This window comes from Rhamphochromis sp. 'chilingali' (genome assembly GCF_963969265.1).
Source record: "Rhamphochromis sp. 'chilingali' genome assembly, chromosome: 22".
In the NCBI taxonomy this organism is placed as follows: Eukaryota; Metazoa; Chordata; class Actinopteri; order Cichliformes; family Cichlidae; genus Rhamphochromis; species Rhamphochromis sp. 'chilingali'.
The window spans coordinates 26119135-26132789 of record NC_137950.1 but is presented as its reverse complement, the minus strand read 5'-3'; the positions used below and the strand labels follow the sequence as shown (position 1 = coordinate 26132789).

Genomic DNA, 13655 nt, shown 5'->3' with positions numbered 1-13655 from the left:
GCAAGGTATATATCTATTTGTCTTTGTAATAATACTAATAAGATTACCTGCTCTTCAGTGTCTTCCCAAAAGATCCACTTCTTTGCGTCTTACCCAGCCCAAATCAATGGCAAACTGAACAGGATCAAGTACAGCAAGGTGCTGGTGAATGTGGGCCGAGCCTTCGACAGGAGGACTGGTGTGTTCAGGGCTCCCGTCAAAGGAATCTACCAGTTCTTCTTCTCCACTCAGACAACCATTAAGGGCCTTAAAACCGATCTGTGGCTAGTAATAAATAATTACTGGGTGGCCGTTTCTCGTGCACATGTTCCCCGTTCCTACAGTGTTGGAAGCACATCTACATACATGACTTTCCTCCGCAGAGGGGCTTCAGTCTATGTCACCCACAACTGTGGTAACTCCTGGGCCACTGCTGCATCCATGACTATTACATTTGGAGGCTCACTGCTTTTACAAAGTAAATAATATACACCTCTGATGTTTAAAATGGTGCTCATTGATGTCGCATGTCACTTTTATTTGTTTTTGTATTTTAGCAAAGAGGAGATAAGGAAAAAGTTTGTTCTTTCTGTCAACAGATTCACGGTTGTTGTAATTTATTTCATTATTTTTGCTAATGCTAACTCGTGCTAAATCAACCAGTTCCACTGTATTAACTACTCTGGAGTGCCAGCTAAATGTCTGCTTTGATGCTTAAATGAAAATATTAATATTAAAAAGACTTAAGAGTGATGTTATTATCTAAATCCATCATTACTGCAATTTATACATTCATTTAAAATTCACTTTCTATTCAGTTTTATTTATAAAGCCTCAAAATTCAGCAAGGCACTTTATTTGGTAAGAAATCCCAACAAGCACTATGTGACAGCGGGAAGAAAAAGCTTTTCTCAACAGGAAGAAGCCTCCAATAGAACCAGTCTAAGAGAGGGCGAGCCATCTGCTGTGAACGGCTGGGGATGGAAGGAAAGAGAAAAAGGGGAGCATAGGTAGACAGAACAAAACACAGAGGATGGGAGACAGATGTGTAGCAGTAATAGCAGGAGCAGTAGCCATAATACAAAGTGGTGAGGAGAGTAGAAATGTGCTGTCTGGTACAGGACGTCCTCCAGCAGCCTGTGTCTACAACAGCATAAAAAGTGATGCTTGAGTCACCTGATCCCACTCTAACTATAAGCTTTATCAAAAAGAAAAGTTATATGTCTAATCTTAAAAGTGGAGAGGATGTCTGTCTCCCAAATCCACAGGCAAAGAGCTGATAGCTGAAGGCTCTGCCTCCCACTCTACTTTCAGAAATTATGAGAACCACAAGTAAGTGAGCAAAGTGCTCCGTTAGGGTAATATTATATTATGTACTCTTTAAGATATAATGGTGCCTGATTATTCAAGGTTGTGTATATGAGGAGAAAGATTTAACAGGGAGCCAGTGAAGACAAGCCAGCATAGAGGAAATATAGTCTCTCTTTGCAGTTCCTGCTGCTATCCCCACTGCAGCATTTTGGATTAATTGGAGGCTTTTCACGGAACTTTAGGAACAACCTGATATTAAAAAATAGTAATAGTTCAGGCTAGAAGTAATAAATGCGTGAACTAGTTTTTCAGCATCACTGAGGCAGGATAATTGTAATTTTAATAATATTACTCAGATGAAAGAAAGCAATTCTACATTTTTTTTTTATGTTTTTGGCGTATACTGATCAAAAATGACTCCAAGATTACTACACATGGAGCTGTTGGAGGCCAAGGATTTTAGGGCCAAATATAGAAGTAGGAAATAAAACGTCATCCAGTCATTTATGTCCTAAATTAATTGATTTATGATGTATTGTAATGACAGAACAAATGTCTTTTTTAAATCATTTATTTATTCAGGTTAAAAATTTAATCTCAATGAAATCACATACTGGATGATATTTTACAATATAAGCATGTAAGTTAATACGATTAGAGCAACACTGCTGTTTGTCAGGGTGGAGTTTTCAGTCATAAGCGTCATTAAAAGCCATTTACGTCTCTTTTACACAAGGTGGCGCACTAATATCAGAGTAAGCCTAGTGAGAAGCCGGCGGCACTTAAAGTGTTCAGCTTCTTTTACAGGAGGTTTCATTCAGGAGGCAACGTTAAGATACAGCATAGGAGGGAAAACCTAAAAAATAATGTTTTATTTATCACAGGTTATTTGATAATTAATCCAGTGAATGACTCGTTGTCTACATAACTGTACGTCTACTTTTCATTCATATCATCTTGAGAAAATCTTACTGAGACCCAGTTTTCCCTTTTATGGTAAAAGAGGGCATCATTAAAGTGAGGCCAAAAACATTATGGTTTTCCTCCGAGTGTTTAACAGCTTAGAGGTGGCGTCGTCATTGCTGAAATATGTATCAGAAACTGGTGGAGCGGTGGTCTACAGAAATATTTGCAATGCTTTTCAACTTACACATCGCTGCCTGACCAACACCTCTCCACAGGGCGGGGGCGGGGCTTAGACGAGGATGCTTCAATCCTATTGGTGTACGGTCGTTCAGGAGGGACAGGAGAGAAACTCCAGGAAAAAGGACGGACGGACGGGGGGAGCTGGCGCACGGTGTAACGGGACGGTACCTTTCGGCGTAAAGACGAAACTTTGTATGGACATGAGGATATTTTGGAATAATTCCTGCTTGTTAAAAGAAAAGCGGAGCTCCTGAAGGGAAACGGCGTGTTAAAACGTTCAGAATTAGCAGCTGCTGGTTTTTAAAAGGGAATTTCCGACCTCAATTAAACATGACTAAAATTAGAGTTTGACCAAAAAAAAAAGAAAAGAAAAAATGAGCACCGACTACAGAGCTGCACATTAAAGTAGAGGAGGTGGTCAGGGAAGCCCGCCAATGTCCACCCTTTGTCGGCACTTCAGAGCAACTTGTTGACACATTTTATTTTCCAGGAGTTTCAGTAAGAAGAAAAAAAAATAACAGTATGGCAGAACACGAGAGCCTGGAGTTTGGAAAAGCAGACTTTGTGCTTTTGGACAACGTGTCTATGGAAGAATTCATGGCTAACCTAAAACTCAGGTAAGCCAGCCCTGCACGGCTGCGGTCGTTCACCTTTGTAAATCCGCAGGAGTGTCTAATAAGCACTCACGCTCGGGAGAGTGGAGATTTAGAGCGAACACGGTACCTGCTAACAGCATTTTTAGCCAAAACGTTTGCTGTTTGTCATTCAACAGGTGCTACAAAGCTCATTCTTGCTGAATGAAGAGAACTTGTCAAGCTGCTATAAGCTCTGCCATCACCTGTTTTCGATACGTCACTTTCACATGTGAATGATGGGATGGGAAGCTTGTTTATAGTGTTTGGTTGCTGTCGCGCTTCTCACACCTTTTCCTGCTTTCTGACCAAACCGGTAATTCGCTTTGAAATATTTTGAGTGAAACTCCACCCAGCCTCCACACACAGACATGCACACAACTCCTGTACGGTTTGAACGGATTCTCCTCCTTTCTATCAGCTGTGTTGTCAGTGGCTCTGTGTCAAGCATGATGTCAGGCACGCCTTGCAGCGTGGGGGTAACATTACGTTTCAGATGGGCTGTGGCTTGGAGTTCAGTTTCTTCATCTCCTTTCCTCACCTCTGCCATCTGTGATGAAAGTGGAAGCTGATCCCCAATGTCAGTTTGGAGTGAGGTCTTGGTGTGTTGGTGTGTTTTTAATGGTGTGGTACTGGGGGAACTTAGAACAAAGCAGGGGGCACACAGAAAATCAGAATATTTGATCAGAAAAATACTTCACAGGAACGGCTGGCTACAATTTTGAGGTACATGAATTGATGAATTAGATGGCTAATACATGAACAGTGGTGCTGCACAAGAGCCTCAAAATTATTTTGTATTTAATAACTGTTTTATAAATTAATAAAATAAAAAGTTAGACCTTTTACTTAACTTTGTTAAATAGGATTATAGCTTTTTAGGATAATATACGCAAATAACCTGAAGTGAAAGTTTGGCAAAATCATGCACATAATATAATTTAAAAAAATGATTGATTACTGTGTTTATCGGTTAAATATTGGAACTTGAGATGATTGGTTTAATTGGTTTTATACTGCTGGGTAGCTTTAGCTGTAATGGTGCAGCACAGTTTATTAAATTTGCATCAGAACCAAAAGGTTTAAAATACATGGTGTGGAGTGCTAATAATATTTGCATTCAAATATAGAGGAGTGGACATAGACAGTAGCAAAACACAGAGATACTTAAAGTGCAAGTATATTAAAATTGTGCTTCAGTTATGTATTTCAATAAATGTCAATTTACAGCCGGAACAATTAATAACAGTATTGGCAGTAAGCTGGCATGTGAAGAAACATGGTCCATAAATGGTCAAAAGCAAATAAGAGGATATGTGCTGAAAAAAAAAATGTCAGTGTCAGAACTGTGTGTTGGCTTAAGTTGCACAATTCAAACTAGCAATGGAAGTTGACTCAAACAATGTGCTTGGGTTATCCTGTCTATCTTTGGCCAGGAGACTCTTGCAACAGAGATTTGTATTCCCAGGAGCTTCACTTCCTAATTAAATAAAGATTTAAAGAATATTGAAAAATGAATGTAGGGATGTAATCAAAAATAAATAAATACATAGGACAAAAACCTGGCAAGATGTTTAGTCACTAGTTTCACTTTCCCTACTTAGCACATGTGCTTTATTAGTATCACTATATGGATGAAAGTTTTAGACCATACCACTTATTCTTTGACTTTAGGTGTTTTCTGTCCGTTTGGCACAGGTGTATAAGATGTAGCTCCTCCCTTTCTCCCCTTACAAATATTTGTGAAAGAGTGAGCTGATTCTAAAGAGCTCGCCTGTTTTTGTTAGGGTTAGAGTGCTGCAATGAGTCATTTTTTGAACTTTAAGCAATATGACTTCAAAGTGGAAGTGTTTGGGACCCACAGCAACTCAGCCACATACAGTTAGACCCTGTAAAGTTGCTGTACTTAGTCACATGGCTTCAAAGGGTTGAACCGCTTCTGTCATGAATATCAGCACAAACACAGCATGCCTGGAGTTTCAGGGCATGGGTTTCCATGGTTGAGGAGCAGCATGCACGCCTTACATCACCAAACACAATGCCAAGTGCAGGATGGATTGCTGTAAAGCACCACTGGACTTTGGAGTAGTAAAAATGTGTTCTGTGGAGGGAAAAATCATGTTTATCTGTCTGCAAATCTGATGGATGAGACTTGCTTTGAAGAATACCAGGAGAACATTAACTCTCCAACTGTGCCACACTTAAGGTTTGGTGGAGGAGGGACGATGCTGCGGACTTGTTTTTCTGGAGTTTTGGCCAATTGTATGCAGTTTGAGGAAGACAAATTTCCAGTGCATCGTGACCATACCCTAGTGCACAAGCAAGGTCCATAAGGGCATGGTTGGATGAGTCTGGTGTGCAAGAACCTGAGTGGCTCATGCATAGCCCCGACCTCAACGCCATCCAACATCTTCGGAATGAACTAGAACACAGTTTGAAGTATCTGCTGTTATAGCTGCAAAGCTTGGACCAACTCCATATTGATACTTATAGATTCAGACGTCATAATGAGATGTATTAAAACATTTATTCTATAAATGGACCAACACTTTTGTCCATATAGTGTGAGTCACATCAAGATAAGACTTTATTGATGTTCAGGGGAAAAACACCTAATGAGAGAACAACAAAGGATCTGAAGACAGGAAAAATGCTTTAAAAGGAGTTACAAAATAATACAAAGAAGTAACATTTCACTTTGTGCCGATGTTACAAACGTAATCAAATAAAGTGTCTTGGTAGTTATTGGGTCACAATATTACATACTGACAACTTCTGTGCTCCTTGAGATTGATTCTCCAAGTGCAGCATGAATCACAATCCAAAAAGTATTTCTTATTTGATGATGATAATGAGACCGGCGACTATCATTTAAGCTTAAAATATCCGAAGTTGGTTTGTGGTTTTGTAACCTGGTGACAATGAAGGCCATAGACTATGTTCGACATCATCCTCATCAAACTATTTAGTGAGCCCCTGAGTCTTGATGTTGCCTTTGTCATCTTGAAGAGACCGCTTACACTAGGGGTAAACTGTTTCATCAAGAATTAAAGTGATCACTTAGAGCAGCTTTGTTTTGACTTACAGCGTCCTTCCTTCCTTCTTAGGGAACGTATAACAGAGGCACTGCACTCATTGTTTAACCTGTCATCTGTAGTGTAGCGAGTTTTGCAAAAGCGTAAAGTGTTTTGCTGCTGTGAATGTGAAGGTCTTCATTAAACAACATACAAGTTCAGTTATTAGTAGACATACTGCCAGCAGTGACTTGTAGAGTAAATATTTGAAGGACTTTAAGGTTGCACTTTCCAAGGTCTTTTTCTACTGGCAGTCAGTTGGCTGTGTGGTTTTTCCTTATATGACCAAGCAGAGCAAGATATTCAGGAATGTGGACCACACCAAAATGTTTGTGATTCCTTTTCCGCCCGTGGAGGGTGGGGCTGGTGATAATGGCGAGAACTGTTAGATGCACGTACCTGCTTAAAAGAAGTGGATTGCAGCCAGAATCACTTGGTGCTAAGTATTAGTGGTACCTTAAAGTCTTTCTTCTCCCTCTCAGTACCTTCTGCCAGCTTTTCCTCATGTTTTACTCCGCATAAACATTTGTTACAATGTGCCAATATTCAAGCTTAAATCCACGCTCAGAAAACTGGGGCTTTTAGAGTTACTTGAACACCATCATTAGAAGGAATATATTTAGGGAATATATTAAAATCATTTCAATATATTTCAGAGCTTTAGTTGTTAAATGCATTTGGACTGCTCTTGTTTTTTTAGTGTACAGTTTGCTGTTTACGATAAATCAAAGATGTCTGAGAGGTGAGAGTGCCAGATGCACAAGTGTACATGTTTATAGAGGACATTGCCGTTCTTGTTAACAAAGCTTTTACTAACATACTTTTAAAATTAGATCAGCTTCTGTGGTGTGAACAGTAGCCTTGGCAGACAGGCAAGAAACCTGCAAGGATCCAGACAGCACCGGGCCTCTTTTTCCCGACTCTGTCCTATTTTCTGTCTGTTTGTTTTCCCTCCAGCTAGGCAGCTCGGTCCAGAGGTGGCGTGTGCAGATTGTTATTTGTAGAGGAGGGTGTGACCAGCAAGGAGTGCTTCCTTTTTGCTCCTTTTCCCCTAGTCTGAGGGTGCATGCATGCATTCATGGGCACATGTGTGAGTGTGTTTAGGCTGTCTCCAGTTCTCTCATCCAAAGTGAGCAGTGCTGCAGCCCTTTTGCACATCTCTCATGGGTGTGTTTTACACCGTGTGTGGGAGCTGAGCGTCATAATATAGTGTAACACACTGAAATTTAGCTTCAGAGCCACTAAATTGAATGCATTTATTTGAAGTTATTTACAGGTGCTGGAAGAGCTAACATAACATTTTCCAGGTGGTTCCTCAGGCGCTCTTACTGAGAAGCTCACATTGTTCACTCTTCCAAAAGTTGTGAAAATCCCCAAATATTTTTATTTAAAGTGGGTCAAAAGCCAAGCTTTGGTGTGGAGCCAGTCCTCATTTAGTGACTCCCCAGTTGGCCAAGTTTGACTAACCGACTCAATTACTCCGCTCTATATGGGATTTCTGCTAGTGTTGTTAAATGCCTGCCATGTTGGGAAGGTAATCAAGTTCCCCGGTGGCTGCATGCATGTAAGGCATGATTTGGAAAAGATTGCTTGTGTTCCCTCACTGTGGCCAGAAATGGTTGTTCAAGTTGACATTTACTTTGTTTGACTTGAGGTTGAACTGTGTGGCCTGTTCCAGAGAGCCTCCCAGTCTCAAAATAGAGCCCAGCAGTTGCCCAAAGTCTTTTTGTAGAGATGGTAGGAGAATAATGCCAGATAGCTGTATGGTCTTGAGAACTTTGCACATCGACGTTAAGCAGATATGCTCAAAACTGTTCAGCAGAACCTATATCTGATTATTTTTTATAACTGTGAGTTATCTCTCCTAATTTAAACTCATGTTTACTGATGACAGTAAATGTGATTTTATACCTTAAATTGACTAAATAAAGCAAAATATGGGCAAAACAGTTATAGCAGTATTTAGTGATCACTTTGTCCTTTAGATCTGACATCCTGCGAACTCACAGCTCTTGTGTATATCCCTTCAACCAGGCAAGTTTTTCTGCCACTAAATGTCTTTATAAGGCAGCATTGTCTTGTCTTTTCCAAGGGAAAAAAATCCTCTGAACCCCTGTGTTTCCCAAATAAACATGGGGGTATTTTTATTGTACATCAGTCTTATAAATAAGTGTCTGATCTTCCAGATTGTCACACTAACAGATGAGGGCAGGTTTTTAATTAATGTCCAGATGAATGAAAATTGGATGAGAGGAACACGATGGGAAATGGGCTGTTTGCTTTAATCCTAACCATCTTTGTGGGTTTTCTTTCTACTGGGCTAAGTATGATAATATTATCAGGACTTCTACACAAGCAAAATATTGTTCTGAACGTCTGAAGGCTTCTGTTTGTTTGACTGCTCTGAGTGATTTGACCCTTGAACCTATCTATGCGGAGTTAAACAGGACTTTGAGCGGGAAGTCTACAATAATGTGGAGCAGGCCGGCAAAGCAGGAAAGCTGGCATTTCCCCTGCCTTTGCTCCTCACATTTCATTGATTCCTACAGCCTCTTCCCAGCTCAGTAAAGAATTTTGTGTGCAGACGGGCATATGCTGTACATATGAGATTCGATTTTGTTCTCAGGTAGCATAGCTAGGTTACAGTTGTCACTCCATTGTGGCATTTCCTGTATTTAAACATAGAATTGCTTGGTAAATTGCTTTGAATTGCTGTAAAAGGAACAATGCTCCTCCTGTTTTAACTGCTCCAACTGCAGGTACATTAAAAGAGGGGTGATGTTAAATGAGACAACCTTCTCTGTTTTTGTGCTGCAAAAAAAAATAAGAGATCAAACTTAGTGTTGGAAACCTAGTGTCTCCCACTCTTGTAAGATATGGTCTCGGAGGACCGGTGACACTAAAGACCCACTACGTGTTTATATGTTATGGGTTTTGTGTGTGTGTGTGTGTGTGTGGGGGGGGTCTTTCAATTTAAATGCATTGGCATCTGGAACATATTAAGCTTAAGGCTTTTCCTCAACTAAATCCGTCTTTATTTGCTGCTTTTGTGCCTTTGTTCATTCCTCTGCAATAAAACCAAAGTCCATGTGCACAACCCTGTCCTGGCTGACATGCTCTCTAGCCCCACAGCAAAGATGAAAACGGTGATAGTGTGCAGCAGATGACTGTAAGAATATTTAATCCCGACCCGCATATTAAAGTTTTTTCCTTCCAGTGGTTTTTCAGTCAATGGAAGAGAAATGTCTTTAGATGAATGCTAAGATTGTGTGCTTTTGGAAATGGAGGGCCAGCAGCAGCAAGCACAGAAATGTGCATGACGTCAGTTACAATCGTTGGCGTTAATGGTACAAGATCTGAGGGAGATGACAGGCTCGTTGTGTGATTAACATCTGTTTCCTTTATGTTGCAGTAGCTAAACATTAATGAAAACTGTTTGCTCTTTATTGCAAACTCCAGTTGCTTCAGTCCCTCACACTGCCTATCTTCCTGCGAGATTTCTTACTAAGAAAACGAGCCTTCGCCGAGCTGACAGATTCATAGAAGGCTGTTTGAGAAATGCCTCATCGGCCTGCTCCCCTGCAATCCAGCAGTGAAAAGTCCAGTCTCACCACAAGAATTTCCATACAACCGCCTATAATCTGAAACACATTACCATCCTTACATAAACAGGGGCTGTGCTTGTGTAGCTTTATTTCCCTCCAAAATAGGTTCAGCGACTCTCAGAGATGTCTCATTTGTGGACTCTTGAGATGGCAGGCGGGGTCAGCAGCAGGACGCTAGCCCAAGTATAGTGTTTCTAGGACCAGGTTTTGGTCTTTATTTTAGTGCTGTTGTGTCACAGTTTCCATTTTTCTTGCTGCATCTTTTCCATTATTCTGTGTATCTGCTGTTGGTGGCTTCATTAGATCCAAATTAACTTTGGTTTTATTGGGCCTTCTACTCAGGTATGCAGTGTCTTTAATGGGTGTCATTATTAACAATGGTTTTCTGAATGTTATGCAAGGAATCTACTAGAGATGGCACGATACCACTTTTTTATGTCCGATACCGATATCATAAATTTGGATATCTGCCGATACCGATATGAATCCGATATAGTGTTTTTTAATCAACAAAACTGTTTTTTAAAATATCTTGCTGCATTTTGCAAGTCTGCAAGTTCATACTCAAGTTTAAAACAACAACTACACTAAAGCTATTCTGTTATACCTGTATACAAAAAAAATATTTCATAGTTCAGCAATACTGATCAATCTAATAAACTTAGACCTACACCATCCTCCCTATTCTGGTATTTTAAAGAGTACTTAGCGTAAATATTAAGCAACCTAACTAATAGGGTTCCAACTCCCAGCAACAACAAAATTAAATAAATAAAAAATAGGGAACCACCCCTCACGCGCCACCTCATGATGCTTAATCGACGTAATCAACCTTAATTTGATGCAGTGTGAAAAAAAATGCACAGAAATCAATTATTTTTCAAGAAATATTAAATAGATTCAACATCTTTCTTCAACAAAATTGCAGACTGCACAGATGGTACCTTCCCAAAGTAAAAAGTACTATAGCTTACTAGGGTATATATATTAGACTTAATAGTCACTATATACAGTAATTGACTTCTATTCATTTTACATCAAATTAAAACTTTGGGTGTCAGATAATTATTTATTAAAAGCTAGACATTTTAAATGAGAATAAGAAAGAAAAGTATGTCTTTGTGCCCCCTTTTCCCAGTTAATGCCCTATCGGCCCCCCTGGCTAAACTTTGCTAGATCCGCCCCTGCACAGTTACCAGCCGTCAGCTACGTAGAAAAAGATCCTGGTGTAGAAATTAATATTAAATAAATTCTAACAACAGCTGATCAAGCTTAAACGTGCTGCTGTTGTTCAGCCGCTGGTTTGCTCTTTCTGGCGCAAAGTGGACCAAAAACAAACGAGAGACAGACTCCCGACAGAAAAGCCGATCAGCTGATTTAAGCAGTTTCACGATTGAAGTAGCAGCCGGAGAGCGAGAGGCAGTCGCTTGTTAAGCTTAACGTGGGAATGCTTTACAAACATTCAGAGATGGACTTACACACTTGCTTTACTTCTCTCGGGGATAACTTTGTCGGAGATGAAATGCCAGGTTGCTAGCGAAGCTCCACATGCTATCCAGACCACCGACAGGTCCTGCATGCCACAGCTGCTCTATCACGTGATGCATACGTTCTGAGGTGAGTTACGGCGTGTTGCAAGTTTTGTGAGGTGCTTTCGTGATATTTAATGGATCGGATTACATTTTTTATTTTTCTCAGATATCCGATCCAGTAATTTAGGTCAGTATCGGACCGATACCGATACGTAATATCGGATCGGTCCATCTCTAGAATCTACAGACTGTTCCCTCTGTTCATACCGACTATAAAGCAGCTTCTTCCTGAAGTGAGGAAATGCATAACAAAGTCCGCCTTGTGTGTGTAGAAAAACTTACACAATTCAACTCAGTTCATGTAATTTGACACTTTAGATTTCAGAGTTAAAAAAATCATTAGATAGCTTAAAACGTATTGGTTATTATAAGATGTTTTTTTTCCTCTGGAGCCATGAGGTTCCAGATGATTAGCTGACACATTTTCTTCAGCACATTTAAGATGCAAAAGGATTCATTTGGGATTTTATGGCCAATTTCTATAGAGGGAATAATAACAGCTACCAAAAACATCTTAATGCACATCTATACACAAATAAGCTTTAAACACTAACATATCCATTATCAATTTACCTATGAATAAAATAATTGAAATTTGACTTGCCCTTTAGGGTTTAAATTTGTCAGGCATCACATGTAAACTGTCTGGCTGATGATGCAACAAGCAACCGCAACCTGTCTGTGCAACATAATGCCCTGACAAAATTCCCAGTACCCTCATTCTCCAGTCTACACACAGGACTCTTATCTCCTGTCTGAATCTCATTCACTTCAAGTCCGCTAACATGACGTAGAGCTTAGCAATCCCAGATAAGGAGTGTTAGTCTTTTGGTTATTTATGTGCGTTTGTGGTTTTGGGTATGTATGCATTGTCTTTTGTGCACATTGTGTGTCCAAGGTAGCGATGATGTCGTCCCCTGCCTCCTCCTTTGTTGTATTGTTCTCTTGTCCACCTGTTGGAGCTGTGCTTTGAGCCACAGTGGGGGTGGAACAGCTTACTCACTTTCACAGCCAGCACCTCACATCACTTTGCAGCTCCTAAGTGAAGGAGTACATGTAGGCGGATTATTTACTGTCAGCATTCGGTGGCCATTTTTCTCTTTCAAAAGCTTCATGGGAACCATTTTTCAGACTGTACACTTTGAAACTTTGTGTTCTTATTTCTCCCAATTGGTAATCAGTTGTTAAAGATGTGCCATAAAAGTGAAAATTCACATTAAAGGGGTTTAAGCAAATTAAAACGGCTTTTACATTCGTATATCTGAACTCACCCGACTGAAATCTCTGCATAGATGGTCTGTCTTTATTTTTACACATGAAAAGTTCTCAGAATAATTTAAGGAAAAAAAAAAGCTAGAATTTCTGTTATTTAGTTAATTATTTCAGCTCTAGCATAATAACTAATCCCGTTTCATCTATTTCTGTCCTTTTCTTGCCTCCTCTGTCTACTCCTGCTGTTATTTTTTGTCCATCCGTCTGTTTTTGTGCTCTTCCATGCTGCCCTTTTAGCCCTGATAGAAATCATAGTACTTTCCTGAAATAGCGTGTTGAGTAATGTCTGGTTCTTTTGGGTTGGATCATTTCTCAGTTTTTTTCTTCTCGCTCTGTTTCTTCAAAAATCCACCCAGTCATCCATTTTCATAGCCAAAGCCCACTGTGATTTTTACATCAGCCGCTGCTGGCCAGTGTGTTAAAGCGTAAACGGGTTCTGTGTCAGGAAAGCGGCCAGACTCAAAAACTCAACCACTACCACCACTGCTCCCTTCATTTCTTCTATATTAACAGGCCCTCAAGGCCTTCATTGAATTTTTAATATTTAATCGGGACAAAGTCCTCTACTCAAATACTGTACATGCTGCAGTGGCAGCTTAACTTTGGTATGGTATATTGTGTGTGAATAAAGAGGCGGAGCAGATAGCTGTGATCACATTAAACAAAGAAAGGAGGGTCGGCCACCTGATCTCCAGCCAGGCTGTTTACACATGGCTCCCATTTCCCCTAAGTATCCAGGCCTGCCGCCCTCATGGGAACTTTGTGTAGCTTGGCTTTGTCTGTTAATCTGCCTGTTGCAGCTCCTCACAGAAGATTGTTTTATAAGACATGTACCTCTTGTGTGACAGTTTTTATGAGTTGTGCTTTAATAATTTCCTCTAAACAGCTAGCAAAACAGCGATAATACCTATATACTTTATGCAAATGAAAATATGGAAATGTCGTTTTTACCTATGTGAAAAGTGCACATAGTGAAGTGTGCACAATAGAAATTGTGAGTTATATTACTTACTAGAATCGGTGTCAGTATCACTTGTTGTATTT

General features: G+C 40.0%; 1 protein-coding gene across 1 annotated transcript in view; it reads left to right on the top strand.

Annotated features, from left to right (window-relative positions):
- Positions 1-2546: 2546 nt before the first annotated feature.
- myo1d (myosin 1D) overlaps positions 2547-13655 on the top strand; it is a 134992-nt gene continuing 123883 nt past the window's right edge. Inside the window, exon 1 of the mRNA XM_080873787.1 lies at positions 2547-3053. Within this exon, the coding sequence (XP_080729913.1) occupies positions 2959-3053 (95 nt within the window). The 5' untranslated portion in view covers positions 2547-2958. The remainder of the gene's footprint in view (positions 3054-13655) is intronic.